Here is an 18,492-nt window from a genome sequence, read left to right on the forward strand (position 1 = left end):
TTCCTTCCTTCCTTCCTTCCTTCCTTCCTTCCTTCCTTCCTTCCTTCCTTCCTTCCTGTCTTTCTTGATGGAGTTTTACTCTTGGCACCCAGGCTGGAGTGCAACGGCATGATCTTGGCTCACTGCAACTTCTGCCTCCCGGGTTCAAGTGATTCTCCTGTCTCGTGCCTTCCCAGTAGCTGGGACTACAGGCATGCACCACCACACCCAGCTAATTTTTGTCTTTTTAGTAGAGAGACTGGGTTTTATCATGTTGGCCAGGCTGGTCTCGAACTCCTGGCCTCAAACGATCTGCCCAGCAGGCGAGGCCTTTCTGCATCCTCCTTGCCACTGCCCCATCTCCACTCCTAGGTTCCTTCAGCAACTCCTTGGATAAGAACACAAATATGCACCCTTCCTACGAACAACCTTCGGAGCCTGGGCTGGCCAGTGCCACAGGAAAGAAAAAGTACATATTTTCATAAGGGCAATGCAACCTGCAAAGATGTCACCCTGCTCACTCTGAGGACAGCCTTTTGTGCCATTGTGCAGAGGAATCTCAGCCCTCTCCTGTCATCATGAGCGGGCTCATGGCTGCCCTTGTCACAATCAAAAAGCCCACTGAAGTGGGGTTTCATCCCATCAAAGGCCAGGAACCACTTCTCCATCAGACCCATGAGGCACAGTGCCAGAGTCCACGGAATTTTGGAATTTTTTTTTTTTTTTTTTTTTTGAGATGGAGTTTCCTTCTTGTCATTCAGACTGGAGTGCAATGGCACGACCTCGGATCGCTGCAACCTCACCTCCTGGGTTCCAGCGATTCTCCTGCTTCAGCCTCCCGGGTAGCTGGGATTACAGGTGCCTGCCACCATGCCTGACTAATTTGTTTTGTATTTTTAGTAGAGACAGGGTTTCGCCATGTTGGCCAGGCTGGTCTTGAACTCCTGACCTCAGGTGATTCACCCTCCTTGGCCTCCCAAAGTGCTGAGATTACAGGCATGAGCCACTGCACCTGGCCCTCTTTTTTTTTCTTTTCTTTTCTTTTTTTAATGGAGGAAGAGACCCATGAAGGCAGAAATGACTGCCTTCATTTTCATGGACTGTGGAGCCATGAAAGCTGGAATGGGGCTCTGCCAAAAGTCAGGCATCGAAATGAACAGGGGAAACTTTAAAGTATAGGTTTGTATTTATTTTGTCTCTTTCTTTGAGGTTTTAAAGACTCCCAGGCCCAATTTCTTCGGTGGAGTTTGAGGTTTGGAGTAGCTGGGGTGCCCTTGGCAGCCTTAGTAGGGCAGATGCTTTCTTCAAGTTCACATGTAGGCTGGGGGCGCAGCCCTGGGATGACACTGGGCTGCAAGTGCCAGGGAATATCTCCCTCTTCCAGGGCTAAGCTCAGGGGCTTGGCTTTTTCTGTTACTTAAGGAAGGACTGTTTGACAGCCCAAGTTTGCCAAATTGGGATGGGGCTGCCTTGAGTGGCCTGAGTCACTGGACATGTTGAAGCTTTTCTCATGGGCGAGAGGCTTTCTTTGGGCTCTGGGTGGACTAGGTACCTCTGAAGTTCTTGCCAAAGTCTGAGACATTAGGATTCCGTGAACATTAGATTTAGTGCTATATAATTAGGATGCTAAACCCCAGGAGAGAGTGGTGGGGGGAAATCAGATGGAAAAAGAAAGTACACAATACTTTCCAAAATCGAACGCAGATCCTGTTTCTCTTGCTGACTGATTTGACCCATCTGTGACGCTGATCTCTCTTAGGGGCACAATTTAGAGAAAACTCGATCAAACAGCTCCAAACCACCGCGGCCTTTTCAGACTGCTTTGCGGTCCTCTTTTCTTTCCGGTTTGTGGCAGGAACCTTGGACTCTGGACAGGTTTCTGGACTGCTCCGTGCTCTGTGAGTGCTGACTCTGCATTCTTGACTTTGCATCAGAGTGGGATGCCAGGTCCTGGAGCTTGTTTCTTAAGAGATAAGCCACCAGCTCCATGGACTGTGGGAGAGAAAGGCAAACAGAAACACTCTGTACTGTATTCACTGGAGAGATTCTGCCTGGGGGTATAGGTAGAGCCCTGCAGAGGAGAAGGAGGTGGCCAACAGGAGACGGAGCCTCAGAGCAGGTCCTTTCTGCAGCCCCCTTACAGGACAGATATCCCCCCAGCCCCTCAGATACCTGATTGGGGAAAGTGGGGATCTGTGGCCCTGGAGGCTTCCCGGTGAACGGCGCATGCAAAAGCCTGAAGTCTGCTGCTGCGCCCAGCCTCAGGGCTACCAGGGCCTCTTTCTTGGGAAAGTCCAGCTTCCCGTTAGCTCAGCCCTCCTGGCTCCAATAAGCCCCACTGACTTCCAGTTGGCCTGGCCATCAGATAAACGGCTCTGTTGAAGGGGCAGCCTCTCTATTTTTGCTGAAGACCTTTTTTCCCCCAAAATGAGCACAACAGGCTGGAGGAGGATGTGCCACAGGTAGAGTAACCTTGCACCATATGACTTAAAAAAAAGTCACATGAGCAAAATCCACTAAAATACGAGCAATGGCTGCCTTTGGGTGATGGACTAAGTGTGTGTTGTTCTCTCTTATATTTTCGAATGCTCTCATTTTCTCTACCGTAAACATTCACGATTTTTATTTATTTATTTATTTTTGGAGACAGAGTCTTGCTGTTTCACCCAGGCTGGAGTGCAGTGGTGCAATCTCAGCTCACTGTAACCTCCACCTCCCAGGTTCAAGCCATTCACCTGCCTCAGCCTCCCAAGTAGCTGGGATTACAGGTATGTGCCCCCCCACCCAGCTAATTTTTGTATTTTTACTAGAGACAGGGTTTCGCCATGTTGGCCAGGCTGGTCTCAAACTTCTGACCTCAGGTGATCCACCCACCTCAGCCTCCCAAAGTGTTGGGATTACAGGTGTGAGGCACCGCACCTGGCCGCAGTCACTACTTTGTAATGGACTAGAAGAGCTAAAATAAAGAGGCTGGAAAGTTTCACATATCATGGCATTTTGAACAAAAACTAAATCTTTTATAATACAGAGACCCACCCAATGGAAAATGCAGTGAATGTTCTCTTGTGGACACCTGTCCCACACTGTTTCTAAGCAAATGGCTGTCACCAAGCTGGTGACAGGTAGAACCCCTCAGTTCTTAGATGGGCTCACAGGGATTACCCTTGGGAATCATTAACACATAAACATCCAGTGAGTCCTTTCTGAGCGCCAGGTCTTCTCTGTGCTTTACATGTGTGTTTCATGCATGTAACATGTCCACCTGTAAGCGGACACCAATACAACAGTCCTCCTTTAGCCACGGTTTCACTTTCTGCAGTTTTAGTTACCTATGATCAACCATGGTCTAAAAATACTAAATGCAAAATTGTAGAAATGAATATAAGTTTTAAATGGTGCACATTCTGAGGAGTGTGGTGAAGTCTGGCACCGTCCCACCCCCTAACGCCCAGGACGAGTCAGCCCTTTGTCCGGTGGATACACGCTGTGTACGCTACCTGCCTGGTAGTCACTTAGTAACCATCTCAGTTATCAGATTGATTGTCAAGGTATAGCAGTGCTTGTGTTCCCGTCATACTTATTTTTAATTACTAATGACCCCGATGTGCAAGAGTAGTGATGCTGGTAATTCGAATATGCCAAAGAGAAGCCGAAATGTGTTTCCTTTAAGTGAAAGGTGAAAGTTCTTGACTTAATAAGGAAAGGAGGCTGAGTGCAGTGGCTCCTGCCTGTAATCTCAGCACTTTGGGAGGCCGAGGCAGGTGGATCATTTGAGGTCAGGAGTTCAAGACCAACCTGGCCAACATGGCAAAACCCCATCTCTACTAAAAATACAAAAATTAGCTGGGTGTGGTGGCGTGCACCTGTAGATCCAACTACTTAGGAGGCTGATGCAGGAGAATTGCTTGAACCCTAGAGGCAGAGGCTGCAGTGAGCCAAGGTTGCACCACTGCACCTCCAGCTGGGCAACAGAGCAAGACTCCATTTAAAAAAAAAAAAAAAGGAAGGAAGAAAGAAAAAGAAATTATATGCTGAGGTTGTTAAGATCTATGATGAGAATGAATCTTCTATTTTTTTGTTTTTTCTCTTTGTTTTTTTGTGGTAGAGATGGAATTCTGCCCTATTGCCCAGGCTGGTCTCAAACCGCCCATTGTTCACATGGCCATTGTTCAGCCATTATTCACACTTTGGTGGATTTTGTTCATGTCAGAACAAAGTCAACTGATCCACCCACCTTGACCTCCCAAAGTGCTGAGTTACAGGCATAAGCCAACAAGAGTGAATCTCCTATCCATGAAATTGTAAAGAAGGAAAAAGAAATTTGTGCTAGTTTTGCTGTTGCACCTCAAACTGCAGAAGTTATGGCCACAGTTCATGGTAAGTACTTAGTTAAGATGGAAAAGTCATTACATTTTTGAGTGGAAGACATGAACAGAAATGTGTTCTGATTGGGTGTAGTGGCTCATATCTGTAATCCCAACACTTTGGGAGGCTGAGGCAGGAGAATCACCTGAAGCCAGGAGTTTGAAACCAGCCTAGGCAACATAGCAAGACCTTGTCTCTACAATAAATAAATACATAAATAAACAAATAATCAATAAAACAACCAAGAAATTTTGTAGGTGTGGTGGTACATGCTTGTAGTCCCAGCTACTCTTGGAGTCAGATGAGAATTACTTCAGCCCAGGAGTTCGAGGTTACAGTGAGTTATGATCACACCACTGCACTCCAGCCTAGATGACAGAGCAAGACCCTGTCTCTAAAAAAATAATGAATAAATATGTTTGATTTATGGCAATCAGGTTCGGTACAATCCAAGGTTCCAGGCGTTCACTGGGGCTCTTAGAATGTGTCTCTCTCTGATATAGGGGGGACTACTATATTATTAAAATATCATACATATTTTAGAGAATTGAAAACTGAGGCATTGAGAAGCTAGATATGTGGCAGAGCTGGGATTTGAACCCAGGCAACACCTGGCTGCAGAGCCTGGGTGCTGAACCACTGTATCATTCTGCCTCTTGTAGGAGCAGAAATCCAGGTGGAACTGAAAGGAAAAACAAACAGGTAGAGAAGGTAAGCCAGGCCATAGGAGAGGCTGTCGGTGCTTGCTCTGGGCTGATTCAGGTGGGTGTTGACACAGCAGGGTCAGAGAGTGAGTCAGAAGAGCTGGGGCCAACTCAGTCTTGTTATTTCTGCAGTGTGCTGGACATTTTTCCGACTGTGGTAGCACTGGCCCAGGCCAGCTTACCTCAAGGACGGCGCTTTGATGGTGTGGACATCTCCGAGGTGCTCTTTGGCCGGTCACAGCCTGGGCACAGGGTAAGTGGAAGAGGTTCATGCCCACACGTAGGCTCTTTAGGAGGCTGGTCTATTGCCTCTCACCTCTGTGCAGACAGAACCATCCTCAGAAGATGCAAACAAGTGGCTGGTTCAGACCCCAAAAGGTGAAGCATTTGAGATGAGCCTCTTTCCACCCCAATCCCCAGTCCAGATTTATATTTAACAATTTGGCTTAGGGTGGGTGTATATATGTTCTCATTGCCTATAATGGGCAACTTTTCTGTCATGTATTTAATTTAATAACCCAGCATGTTTTGTTAGATGAGATGACTGACTAGTGTCTGCAACTTGTTTATTGTGAGCCTTTCCCTCTAGAATGGAAGTTTCTTGAGGGCAAGAATCTGAGTCATTGAGTTCAGCTCTCAGTTCTCACTGCCTACAGTCAGTGAGCATTCAGTCCACGCAACCTGGATGAACCAATGAAGGACCAAATGAACAAATGGGTGAAAGACCCTTTGGACGGCAGGTCCAGCAAGGGCCTTACATCCAACATTCTCCCAGCTCTAGAGGGCTCAGCACACTCCCTGTAGCCTGTTTTTTTGTTTGTTTTGTTTTGTTTTGAGATGGAGTCTTGCTCTGTCACCCAGGCTGGAGTGCCGTGGCGTGATGTCAGCTCACTGCAACCTCCGCCTCCCGGGTTCAAGCGATTCTCCTGCCTCAGCCTCCCGAGTAGCTGGGACTACAGGCCTATGCCACCATGCTCAGCTAATTTTTGTATTTTTGTATAGGTGAGGTTTCACCATCTTGTTCAGGCTGGCCTCGAACTCCTGACCTCAAGTGATCAGCCTGCCTCGGTCTCCCAAAGTGCTGGGATTACAGGCATGAGCCACTGTGTCCGACCTGCAGCCTGTTCTTGACCAAGAAGTCCTTGGCAATGGCTTTGGGCTTCCACTTCTCAGCGTCACCTCCTCAATGTCCCCTTTTTGCACTCTGAAGCACTCATTGGCAGTGACAGCCAGGAAATGTCAGGCCTCATGGCCTTTCCTTGTAATTTCCCTGTGTTTTCCTTTCACCAAAAGGAAGAGGAAGCAGGAGGAGGCAAGGAGGCGGAAGGAGCACAGAGTCCCTTCTGCAACGCCTGCAAATGCATGGCTTCTTGATGACGGACCCACACATCAAAGGGTCTATTTATGTCTTTGCTAAGGGTCACATGGAAGTGACTCAAATGTACACAAATGTCCTGTGGCTGGTAGTTATCAAAGCTGCCCTTCCCACCCAGCCTCCCCCAGCAAACCAAAACATGAGTCTTCTATGGGCCATTGGCACTTCTGTGCACATTAATGCAGTTTTTAGGGGTTGTTGGATGAGATCTGAGAGGTCTTCTGAAGTCCTGCTTCTCCCCAGAATATCTGCCCCGTAGAGCTGCAGACCCTTCCAGGCCCAGCCCTTCTCCCTAAGCAGGAGCAGCCAAGCCGGAAGGTGGTTTCCGCCTCGTGGTTGGAAGTTAGCAGTATGTGACCCTGGAGAGTTGTCACAGACGTCACTGGAGAGGTGCTCTGGAGTGTTTATTACCATGGCTGCTAGGAATAATCGGGGTCATCAGGAAGTGCTTCAAGGACTGTGGTCTCCTTGACGTTGTCGGTACTGCCTGTGGAAGCCAGCGCCTTCGTGTACTAACTTCCTTTCTCAGACGGGAGAGCTCTGCTCTTGCTCTAACTGGAGTTTTGCGCAGGCTCGCAGAGACCCCATCCTAACTAGTGCCCAGCAGGGTTAGGCCCAGGAACCAGATTGGAAAACCAGATACAAGTCACAGCATCGTCGTGGGGATGTATGATGGGGTGATTAATGCAGCTGGAGTCAGGACTGATTTGCTCCCTAACCACACCGCATGGCCCAGAAAGAAACAACCATGCTTACAGATTGTGGGAAGCAGCTCATGGTATCTTCAAGGTTAAGAGCACGTGGGGCTGGCACCTGTGGGTCACACCCAGTCTCCCAGAGCGTGGCTGCAGTGTCAGCAAAGACACTTAAGATAAGATTCTGAAGTTTGAGGACAACATGGGTAGTCACTGGATTGGAATTTGGGTTTGGTCTTCTCTGGTCAGTTCTCTCTATTGAAGCAAAGTAATAGGCCTAAAGAAATAAGAGTAAATTGTCTCAAATTTGGAATAGCTATGGAGGAGGCTAGAAGGTAAGAATACGAGGAATTATATATATACACACACACACAATATGCTATACATACCTACATGTATGCATATTGTGCATATGTCTATACATGTGTATTATACATGTGCCTGCATATTCTAGACATGTGTATGCATATGTATGTTTTGTTTTAATTTAATTTTATCTTATTGTATTTTGTTTTTTGAGATGGAGTCTCGCTCTGTCACCCAGCCTGGAGTGCAGCGGCACAATCTTTGCTCACTGCAACCTCCACCTCCTGGGTTCAAGCGATTCTTCTGCCTTGGCCTCCCAAGTAGCTGGGATTACAGGCGCACGCAGGCCCAGCTAATTTTTGTATTTTTAGTAGAGACGAAGTTTCACCATGTTGGCCAGGCTGGTGTCAAACTCCTGACCTCAGGCGATCTGCCTGCCTCGGCCTCCCAAAGTGCTGGGATTACAGGCGTTAGCCACTGCGCCTGGCCTGCATATGCATGTTTATATACCATGCATGTATACACATGTAGGCACATGCACATCTGTAAACATACATGTATACACATGTATGCGTATGCATGCGTATATACCATACATGCATACACGTTTGCATATGCATGTGTCTATATAAACATATATGCATATGCTTATGTTCATACACTATACATGTGTACATATGTATGCATATGCATGTCTATGCACATATATGTATACACATGCATGCACACACATACATGGATACATATGCATATATCCAGGCATATACATAGAGATATACACATATATTTATATGCATGTGTATGCACATGTATACATATGTATATACATGCATTTATCGATAGACACGTACATATGTGTACACAGATGCATATGTCTGTAACACATGCATACATGTATACATATGCATTTTAAAAGAAGCACAATTTGTATTCACCCTCAGATACATCCTGGGCTTACAAGGATTCCAATATGAGTTGGTTTAGAAACAGTTTCAGTTCTAGAAGCTCAAAGTAACTCCTGGATATTCAGCTGGAAACAATATGCCAACGCTTCTCAGCAATCGGGTCCTTCCCTGTGGCAAACCAAGTAACCAAGAGCTAAGGAGAGAAGCGAGAGAGTTGAGAGGTGTCATGCGCATAATGGGCTCCGGTTCTACACTGGATGGTCTTCTCACAGCCCACTCCATCAACTTCTAGGGGCGTTGTGTGGTGATGTTCAAAACCACAGCAGCTGACACCATGCTGCATATTCTTGCATCAGCTCAACCTCCTGCTTCTGATCTTGATAGGTCTGTGTCTAGGCAGTGAGGGGCACCCGGAGAGACATGAGGGCCGGGAAGGGGAGGGCTGCACAGCCTAGAACCAAATGTCCCACTTTGTGCTTTCCTGACTCCCAGATGGAAGCTGAAGGTTGTAACATCACCACTGGTCGGGTTGTATCTTAGCCCCAGGTTGTCATGGTCAGGTCCAGAAATTGTCAACGAAGGAACGTTTCCCCTAACAGCTCTGCACCTGCCCAGCCTAACGCAGTCTGGGGCTGTTGTAGGTCATGAAACGCTTGGCATGCCCCTGGAAGCCATACATTGGGGAAACAAGCTGCCTTTTAATGTCCAGAACGCCCATCGCTTCTCTTAGAGAGGCCCCTAGTGGCGAGAGACATCATCTGGGCTGGCTGGCAAACTGATCACCCCCATCCACCCCCTTTGGAGGCTGTGAGCTGCGCATCCCCACCTGAATGGAGAAGAAGCCCATCTTCAGGGGATGCTATATCAGCAGCCTGTAGGACCTGAGGTAAGGGAACGCTCTCGTGCTTAAAAAACAAAACAAGATAAAATAGAACAAGAAAGGCCACCAGGAAGGCAAAACAAGTTTGCAGAAGATAAAGTCATCTTTGAAATTTGAACCAGGCATCTGGAGAGCTGTGATTCATGTGTACTTTTGACAACTTCCTTCCTATGTTGATATAAACAAGAAAGCCATAGTGGGTCTGCTCAAATGAGAAAAAGAATGCATAGACAAATTGTCCAAAGTCCATCCATGTTTCCGAGAATGAGCCATCCCACGGTTCTGCTTCCTCGTGGATTGTGGAAGTTGCCTCTGGTAACACCACATAAATAGTGGGAATACAGCAGCCCACCCTCATGGAATTTCTGTGACCGAGACCCAAGTAGTGTGACTGATCTGAAGCAGCGAGCCTTCACTCCCATCTTCTGCATGTCCGAGTGCATCGTGTGTCAGTTGACAATAGATTTTCCAAATCTCCCACTTCCTGCTGTCTCAAGAAGGAAACAAAACAGTCTCCTGCGGTGAAGAGGCTTGGCTTTCTGCAGAGATGGAAGAAGTGAGGGTTTCCAGTTACGACTTCTTTTCCTGTTTGGAAGGAACCTGCTGTCATCACGCGCGCCCTGGATATGTGCAGGGATTGTCACGAGAACCTGGAAGCCGCAGGTGTGGGGAGGAGCCCTACCTTGGCGGCATCCTCTCGGAGCTGTGAAACTCGGGGAGACAGCTGTTTACTGCTCCAACAGATGTTTCTCATTTTTTAAAAAGTCTCGTGGAAACTTTGAATCATGTAAGTGCCTTTCCAGCCCTATATACGGTTGTGATTCATACCAAGGCAGTCTCATGCTTTTAGCCCAGACCCACCAAACTACCAAGGACGCTGGCCTTTTATTTTCTTTCACATCCTTCCCTCAAGAACCCTGATTTAGGTGTTTCCATTCTGTAGGGTAATTCTTTTATTTGTGACCTGATGAGGAAAGATTTCCTCTGTCCAAATATAGTCGGATTGAGTCATAGCTGTGGGCGTCTGTGACCAGAGTCTGGGCTGTGCCTGATTCTGGGGAAATCAAAGATGCCTTCTTTTGTACCATCCTTGCTCAAGGGAGAGTTGGAAAATTGACTTGATGCGAAAGAAGCCTTTCTTCAAAGAGATCTGAGGGTCACCTGCATCAGAATCCCTAGAAATACTTGTAAAACAAGTAAGTCTCCAGGGCCCATCCTGACCCTGAGGCGTTGGAACTCAGGCAGGGTGGCCTTGTGGGCCTGTGACTGGTGTGCCACACATACAGCCCCGCACTTGGAGGGACCCTGCGCTTGGTTTAAAGCTCTGCCGTGGTCATCATGAAATTTTAAGTTTGTGAACAAGGTATCCCTGATTTGCATTTTGCTGTGGACTTTGCAAATTACACAGCAGGTTTCAGGCCTAGAAATCTGACCTACCTAGTGAGACCTTTTGCCTCCTCTTCCAGAGATGTAACCCACTCCCATCAATTAACTAGCAAAATAACAACTTCACAGGCTCCCTGGATTTGGCTGGTGTGGACTCCAGGCTTGTGTCTGTCAGTGTTTGTTTGGGCACAGGGATAGGGAGACCAGACCCTGAAAAAGACAATAATATTTTCCAGGGAGCATCTAGCATCATCTGGCATGATTTTTTTGTTTTGCTGTTTTGAGACAAGGTCTCGCTCTATCACCCAGGCTGGAGTGCAGTGGTATGGTTATAGCTCACTGCAGTGTTGACCTCCCAGGCTCAAGCAATCGTCTCGCCTCAGCCTCCAAATAGCTGGGACCACAGGTGTGCACCACCATGCCTGGTTAATTTTTATATTTTTTTTGTAGGGAGGGGTTTTGCTGTGTTGCCCAGGCTGGTTTCAAACTCCTGAGCTCAAGCGATCCTCCTGCCTCGACCTCCCAAGGTATGGGGATTACAGGCGTGAGTCACCAAGCTCTGCCCATTTTTCTATTAGTAAGCTCTGCCACCCTTTCTCAGGTGCTGTTCCACCCCAACAGCGGGGCAGCTGGAGAGTCTGGAGCCCTGCAGACTGTCCGCCTGGAGCGTTACAAAGCCTTCTACGTTACCGGTGAGTGAGGGGTCACTTAGCCCTGCCTCCCACATGCACAGCTGCACGGGGACCCCGTGGACTCTCACCCAGGCCTCTGGGAATGAGTGTGAACCCCTCCTTTGGGGGGTTCTCAGCACCTCTTGACAAGCATCTCCTCCGAACCCTGCACAAGCTCTCTGGATCTCCCATATGCAAATAAAGTCTTTGTGCTATTCACCTGAATTTCTAGCGAGCTGGGGGCTCTCAGCACGTTTATTCAGCTCCTTTTCACATACAGCGCGTTTCCTACTGTCGTGCTTTAAATGCCAGTTTGGATGAACATTAAATGGAAGCCTAGAGATATTTGAAAGTGTAATTTACTTGACAATAGACTGTTTCAGGAAATTGATTTTAGAGGACTAGTTAGCAAACCAACAGAAGTCTCTCTGCTTCTTGGTTCACTGTGACTATCTGTCTCTTAGATGTATATTTTAGAATGTCATACGGGATCAGCATGGTCCTCATGGTCTTCCAATGGCTTCTTGCTGACAACCGAATTCAGACTCTCCATCCCGAGTCCTTCTGTCTTTCCAGCCTTAGTTTTCCAAGAACAAGTCTCCTCTTCCTTGTTCTCCGTATTAAAACCCTTTTAAGCTTTTATGGCCCAAGTCAAATGCCACTTTCATAAAACTCTTGCTTATTTTCCCAGCCGGGTAGGAATTCTGGAGAACTCTTTTATCTCTCACTTTCTGCCACGCATGCCAGTCATTTAGGTACACGTCTTATTTCCTGTACTAGTTTTGTTGTTGTTGTTTGTGTGTTTTTGTTTTGAGACAGAGTCTCGCTCTGTCGCCCAGGCTGGAGTGCAGTGGTGCGATCTCAGCTCACTGCAAGCTCTGCTTCCCGGGCTCACACCATTCTTCTGCCTCAGCCTCCCAAATAGCTGGGACTACAGGCACCTGCCACCTCACCCGGCTAATTTTTTGTATTTTTAGTAGAGACGGGGTTTCACCGTGTTGGCCAGAATGGTCTTGATCTCCTGACCTCATGATTTGCCCGCGTCGGCCTCCCAAAGTGCTGGGATTACAGGTGTGAGCCACCGCGCCCGGCCCGAACATGTACTAGTTTTAAGCTTTCTAAATTCAGAACTCTTTCAGTGCTTTAATCTTTGTTGTCTTGAAGTGCTTAGTACACTTAGTAGGAACGCTACAATTTTTTTTAAATGAATGAAAACCAAAAAATAAAAAAAGGAAAACCTGTGACCTAATGCAGATTCCAACTTGATTCAGTTATTTAATGTTGGAGATTTTCAAAGAATTATATAAGAAAAAAATGATTTTCCCTGAGTGTAAATAAGTGATCCTGAAGAAAAGGTGGCATAAAAACAAAACATGACTTGAGGGGTATTAAAAATGTCACAGAAATCTTTGATTCTCTAAAACCTAAAACTCGAAACAGTCAGATATGTGTTATGTTTTCAGTTGAAAAGTTTCTAGATTAGAGTCCTTATATTACATTATCTAAGAGGTATGGGCCTTCCAGGCTGAGTTAATTTCACAATAGTCCTGCCAGAAAGCCCTTGGCACCACAACATTGGAATCATACATGTTACTATGAAGTAATAGGGCTATTTAAAATGATCACAATCAGATACGAATTATAACACCCAGGGGAGGTCTGCTCTTCTAAGGAGTCACCAAACTTCCAAGAGAGTCTGGGTAGGGAGCACTGAACTTTTAATCCATCAGTGAAAACTGGGAATAGGATAAAACAGCGGCATGTTCTGATTCCTTCTTCCTCTTGCTTCTAATATTTGTATTCCAGTTACTTACAACTGCTTTTGGATAAGCTAGATGAATTGACATCTACCACATTAGATTAGAGAAAAGATGTGTTCTTCTATGATGAGGATATGATGTTATGGTCTTGCACTGGGAGTGACCTTAAAAAGACAACCAGTCTGTTTTGGTACGTGGCCTAGAATTCAGGTGTACCTTATTGTTCTTCTTTTTAAAAACCAGTTAAGGCAACCTGTACACAAAGTGAAAGACCCAGATCTATAATGTATAATTTGGTGAGGTTTTATAAATGTAGATAGCTGTATATGTACCCTTTTAATGGTGTGAATTCCATTGATTCTTTTTCTTTTTCCACTGATTGATTTTCAAATGTTAAGCCAACTTTATATTCCGCGATAAATCCCATTTAGTAATGACGCATCATACTTTTTATATCTTGCTGATTTTGATTTGCTAAGATTTTGTCTATAATTTTCCTTTCTTGTCTGTGTCAAGGTTTGGTATCAGGATTTTGCTGGCCTTATAAGACGAGTTCAGAAATATTCCCTTCTCTGTTTTCTGAAAGGGTTTGTGCAAGATCAGTATTCTTTCTTTCATGTTTAATTGAATTCATCTGTGATATGATTTGCCAGATTCATTGTTGTGAAGATTTTGTCATATTTTTAAAAAGAGTGTTAGTATTTTAGGTCTTATATTTAGATCTCTGATCCATTTCCAGTTAATTTTTGTATGTGGCATAAGGTAAGTGTCCAACTTCATTGTTTTACATGTTGACATCCAGTTTTCCCAGCACCGTTTATTGATGGATAGGCCACAACACTGTCCTTTCCCCATTGCATGGTCTTGGCACCCTTGTTAAAAATCATTTGATCATACATGTGAGGGATAATTTCCACTGTCTATTCTATTCTATTAGTTATATGTCTATGTTTATGCTAGTACCACACTGTTTTGATTACTGTAGACTTGTTGTAGTTTTGAAATCAGGAGTGAAGTCCTCCAGCTTTGGGCTTTTTTTTTTTTTAAGACTGTTTTGACTATTCTGGGTCCTCTGAGATTCCATGTGAATTTTAGGATGAATTTTTCTATTTCTGCAAAAAACATCATTGGGATTTTGATAAGGATTGTACTGAACCTGTAGTTCACTTTGGGTAGTACTGACATTTTAAAAATAGTAAGTCTTCCAATCCATGAACATGGGATGTAACCATTTATTTATGGATTTCCAGTTTTATTCCACTGTGGTCTGAGAGAATGCTTGATATAATTTCAATTTTCTTAAATTTATTGAGGCTCATTTTGTGGCCTATCCTATGGTCTATCTTGGAGAAAGTTCCATGCACTGTTGAATAGAATGTGTATTCTGCAATTGTTGATTGGAATGTTCTGTATGTATCTGTTAAGTCCATTTGTTCCAAGGTATAGTTTAAATTCATTCTTTGTTGACTTTCTTTCTTGATGACCTCTCTAGTGCTGTCAGTGCAGTATTGAAGTCCCTCACTATTATTGTGTTGCCATCTATCTCATTTCTTATGTCTATTAGTAATTGTTTTATAAATTTGGGAGCTCCAGTGTTAGGTGCATATATGTTTAGGATTGTGATGTTTTCCTGTTGGACAAGGCCTTTTACCATTGTATAATGTCTCTCTTTGTCTTTTTTAACCACTGTTGCTTTAAAGTTTGTTTTCTCTGATATAAGAATAGCTACCCCTGCTTACTTTTGGTGTCCATTTGCATGAAATGTCTTTTTCTACCCCTTTACTTTAAATGTATGTGAGTCCTTATGTGTTAGGTGAGTCTCCTGAAGGCAACAGATAGTTGGTTGGTGATCTTATCCATTCTGCTGTTCTGCACCTTTTAAGTGGAGCATTTAGATCATTTACATTCAGTGTTAATATTGAGATGTGAAGTACCATTTCATTCCTCATGCTATTCGTTGCCCATATACCTTGGTTTTTTGTTTTTGCTTTTTAAATTGTATTTTTGTTTCATAGATCCTGTGAGCTTTATGCTTTAAAGAGGTTCCATTTTGATATGTTTCCAGGATTTAGAGCTCCTTTTAGCGGTTCTTATTGTGCTGGCTTGGCAGTAGTGAATTTTCTCAGCATTTGTTTGTCTGAAAAAGACTGTATCCTTCTTTCATATATGATGCTTAGTTTTGCTGGATACAAAATTCTTGGCTGATAATTGTTTTGATGGAGGAGGCTGAAGATATGGCCCCAGTCCTTTCTAGCTTGTAGGGTATCTGCTGTTAATCCTGACAGGTTTTCCTTTAGAGGATACCTGGTATTTTTGTCTCATGTTTTCCTTTATAGGTTATCTGATGATGTTTTTGCAATGAATTTCCCAGGTGTTCTTTGAACTTCTTGTATTTGGATGTCTAGGTTTCTAGCAACGCCAGGGAAGTTTTCCTTGATTATTCCCCCAAATATGTTTTCCAAACTTTTAGATTTCTCTTCTTCCTCAGGAACACCAATTATTCTTAGATTTGGTCGTTTAACATAATCACAGCCTTCTTGGAGGCTTTGTTCATATTTTCTTATTCTTTTTCCTTTGTCTTTGTTGGATTGGCTTAAGTCAAAGACCTTATCTTTGAGCTCTGAATTTCCTTCTTCTACTTGTGCAATTCTATTGCTGAGATTTTCCAGATCATTTTGCATTTCTATAAGTATGTCCAATGTTTCCTGATGTTTTAATTGTTTTTTCTTTATGCTATCTATTTCCTTGAATATTTCTCCCTTCACTTCTTGTATTGATTTTTGGATTTCCTTGCATTGCACTTTGCCTTTCTCTGGTACCTCCCTAATTAGCTTAATGACTAACCTCCTGAATTCTTTTTCAAGTAAATCGGGGATTTTTTTCTTGGTTTGGATCCATTACTGGTGAGCTAATGTGATTTTTTTGGGGTGTGTCAAAGAGCCTTGTTTTGTCATATTACCAGAGTTGGTTTTCTGGTTCCTTCTCTTTTGGGTAGGTTATTATTAAGTCTTAGTGTTTTGGTGAGCTGTATCCTTGGACTGTGAACTTCACAAATGCTTCTTAGTCTTTCCCTTCCCTCCCCTTAGGTGGAACAGCTAGAGTGACTACAGCTGGGATCTCCCTACCCTTAGGTCAGTTAGGCTCTGAGAAAAACCTAAGTAATTTAAGCTCTGGTAAAATAGTTTCCCCTGAGGGCAGGCCTCGTTAAGAAAACGAGAACGTTTTGGTATATTTAAAAATTACTTTTCTTCTACCTCTTTTGGAAGGATGAAGAGCTGTTTCTCCAATATTTACTGTAAGAACTTGGTTGAGCTCCTGGAGGTAAAACTCACAAAAGTGTGTGTGTTTTGGGTGTTGGGGGAGGGGGCACTTGACAACTGGGCCCCACTGGAGTTTTTCGTCCCTCAGACTTGTCCACACTGAGCCTCCAGCAATTTGTCAATTACAGCGCAGGGTTTCGCTACTCCTGGCACTGGTTCTTGCAGAGGTTTCTGCTTGTGGGTTTCTGCTCTGGTAAGTTGTGATTCTTTCTGTTTGCTTGTCTGTCTCTCTGACTTTGGAGGCAGTAGTTTTCCCTGTGACTTCACTTGTCTGAAAGACCTAATAAGAGTTGTTGATTTTTTTTTTTTTTTTTTTGAGATGGAGTCTCGCATTGTTGCCTGGGCTGGAGTGCAATGGCACGATCTCGGCTTGCTGCAACCTCTGCCTCCTGGGTTCACGTGATTCTCCTGCCTCAGCCTCCCAAGTAGCTGGGATTACAGGTGCCCGCCACCACACCTAGCTAATTTTTTGTATTTTTAGTAGAGATGGGGTTTCACTATGTTGGCCAGACTGGTCTCAATCTCCTGACCTTTTGATCTGCCTGCCTCAACCTCCCAAAGTGCTGGGATTACAGGCGTGAGCCACTGCGCCTGGCCGAGTTGTTGATTTTTTAGTTTGTTCAGCTTTTTACTTGTTAGAATGAAGTGATGACTGCCGACCTCCTTACTTGCCAGACTAGAAACTGGGAGTCTCCTATTTAGCTGTCCTTAAAAATTGTAACCTGGACATTGTTGGTGATGCATCGTAGCAATTCTGATTTCTGTTATCTGAGAGTGTTGATTTTTGTTTTCACTGGCAGTTAATCAGTAGTCAATTCCCTTGAACTTATAAAGCCTTAGTTTTACACTTTGTTAGGACGAGTCTTTCAGATTTTTCCCTTGATCTTAGGCAGATCCCTCAGTCCTGGGACACAGTCTCTACTCCTAGCATGACCTGTTTGTCAAAGCTCACATCACTGCCCTTTACTGGCAATGAAGAATAATCAAATTCTACTCCAAACTCAAGGCAAAGACAACAACTATTAATCTCTACTGATCAACTTGACTCTCAGCCACAGGAGGAAATCCAGTAATAAAGGGTTGTCTAAAGGCTTTGAGATCTACTCATTCTCCTAAATATTTCAGATTTTATTTCTGGCCAGATTGGACCAGAAGGCTGAATCCTTAGGTGGTATGGCTTTGCCCCTATAGATTTCCTTGGACTGAGTTGCATGTTGGCACCTGCTCTCATCAGATAGTAAAGGATGTGATAAGAAGTCGTCAGTGGAACCATCCTAATACCAGTTTTGTTTTTTGTAAGAATGCCAGTGAGCATTCTATCCTACAGGGTCCCCTGTAGGAGAAGGAGCCACCGGAACAATTTCTCTCAGATCTTAGTGTCAGAAAAAGCTCTGCTTCTCCTGAGCAACTGATAAGTTTCTATCTCATTAATGTTTGGCTGCTGATAAGCTCAGAAGCAAAGTCAGTGTTTAGGAACTCTTGTAATTTTGAGGGCTATCTTTTGCCTTAATTCCCTTTGTTTATTTAATTATGTTACATTTATTTCCATCAGACACCTTAACTACTTTTTCTATAGCAAAGGCAAAAACAACAACAAACAACAACAAAAAACCAAAAAACAAACAAACAAAAACACACACACACACAAGTCATCGGAATCATGAAGAGCCAAGGAAGCTGCTATCATTCCAAACATTTTTGTCCTTCCTCTTCTGGATGGCTTTCACAGCCAGATTCGAATCCACATAAGACTGTCATCTTCAACCCAAAGTGAAATTACTCACCTACCTTTCTACTTGATTCACCAAGTGGTAGTCAAGAAATCGATTTTCAGAAAAATCGAATTTACTCCTAAAGGGCAGAGGTTAAAGATACTTAAAAAAATTATATCCTGGCTGGTGCGGTGGCTCATGCCTGTAATCCCAGCACTTTGGGAGGCCGAGGTGGGCAGATCATGAGGTCAGGAGTTCGGGACCAGCCTGGCCAACATGGTGAAACCCCATCTCTACTAAAAATACAAAAAGTAGTCGGGCGTGGTGGCAGGCGCCTGTGATCCCAGCTACTCAGGAGGCTGAGGCAGGAGAATTGCTTGAACCCAGGAGGCAGAGGTTGCAGTGAGCCAAAGATTGTGCCATTGCACTCCAGC

General features: G+C 44.5%; 1 protein-coding gene across 9 annotated transcripts in view; it reads left to right on the plus strand.

Moving 5' to 3' along the window:
• ARSG (arylsulfatase G) overlaps positions 1-18,492 on the plus strand; it is a 117,831-nt gene that overhangs the window by 98,009 nt on the left and 1,330 nt on the right. For 5 of the 9 annotated variants that reach the window (XM_023211968.2, XM_031934319.1, XM_023211969.2 and 2 more), the window contains 2 exons: positions 5,181-5,301; positions 11,197-11,287. In XM_023211968.2, coding sequence (XP_023067736.1) covers positions 5,181-5,301; positions 11,197-11,287 — 212 coding nt within the window. Of the gene's footprint in view, positions 1-5,180; positions 5,302-11,196; positions 11,288-16,292; positions 16,653-18,492 lie in introns of those variants that run through there. The other 4 variants (XR_002731579.1, XR_002731580.1, XR_002731578.1 and 1 more) reach the window with 4 other exon arrangements.

This window comes from Piliocolobus tephrosceles, chromosome 16 (genome assembly GCF_002776525.5).
Source record: "Piliocolobus tephrosceles isolate RC106 chromosome 16, ASM277652v3, whole genome shotgun sequence".
Taxonomy (NCBI): domain Eukaryota; kingdom Metazoa; phylum Chordata; class Mammalia; order Primates; family Cercopithecidae; genus Piliocolobus; species Piliocolobus tephrosceles.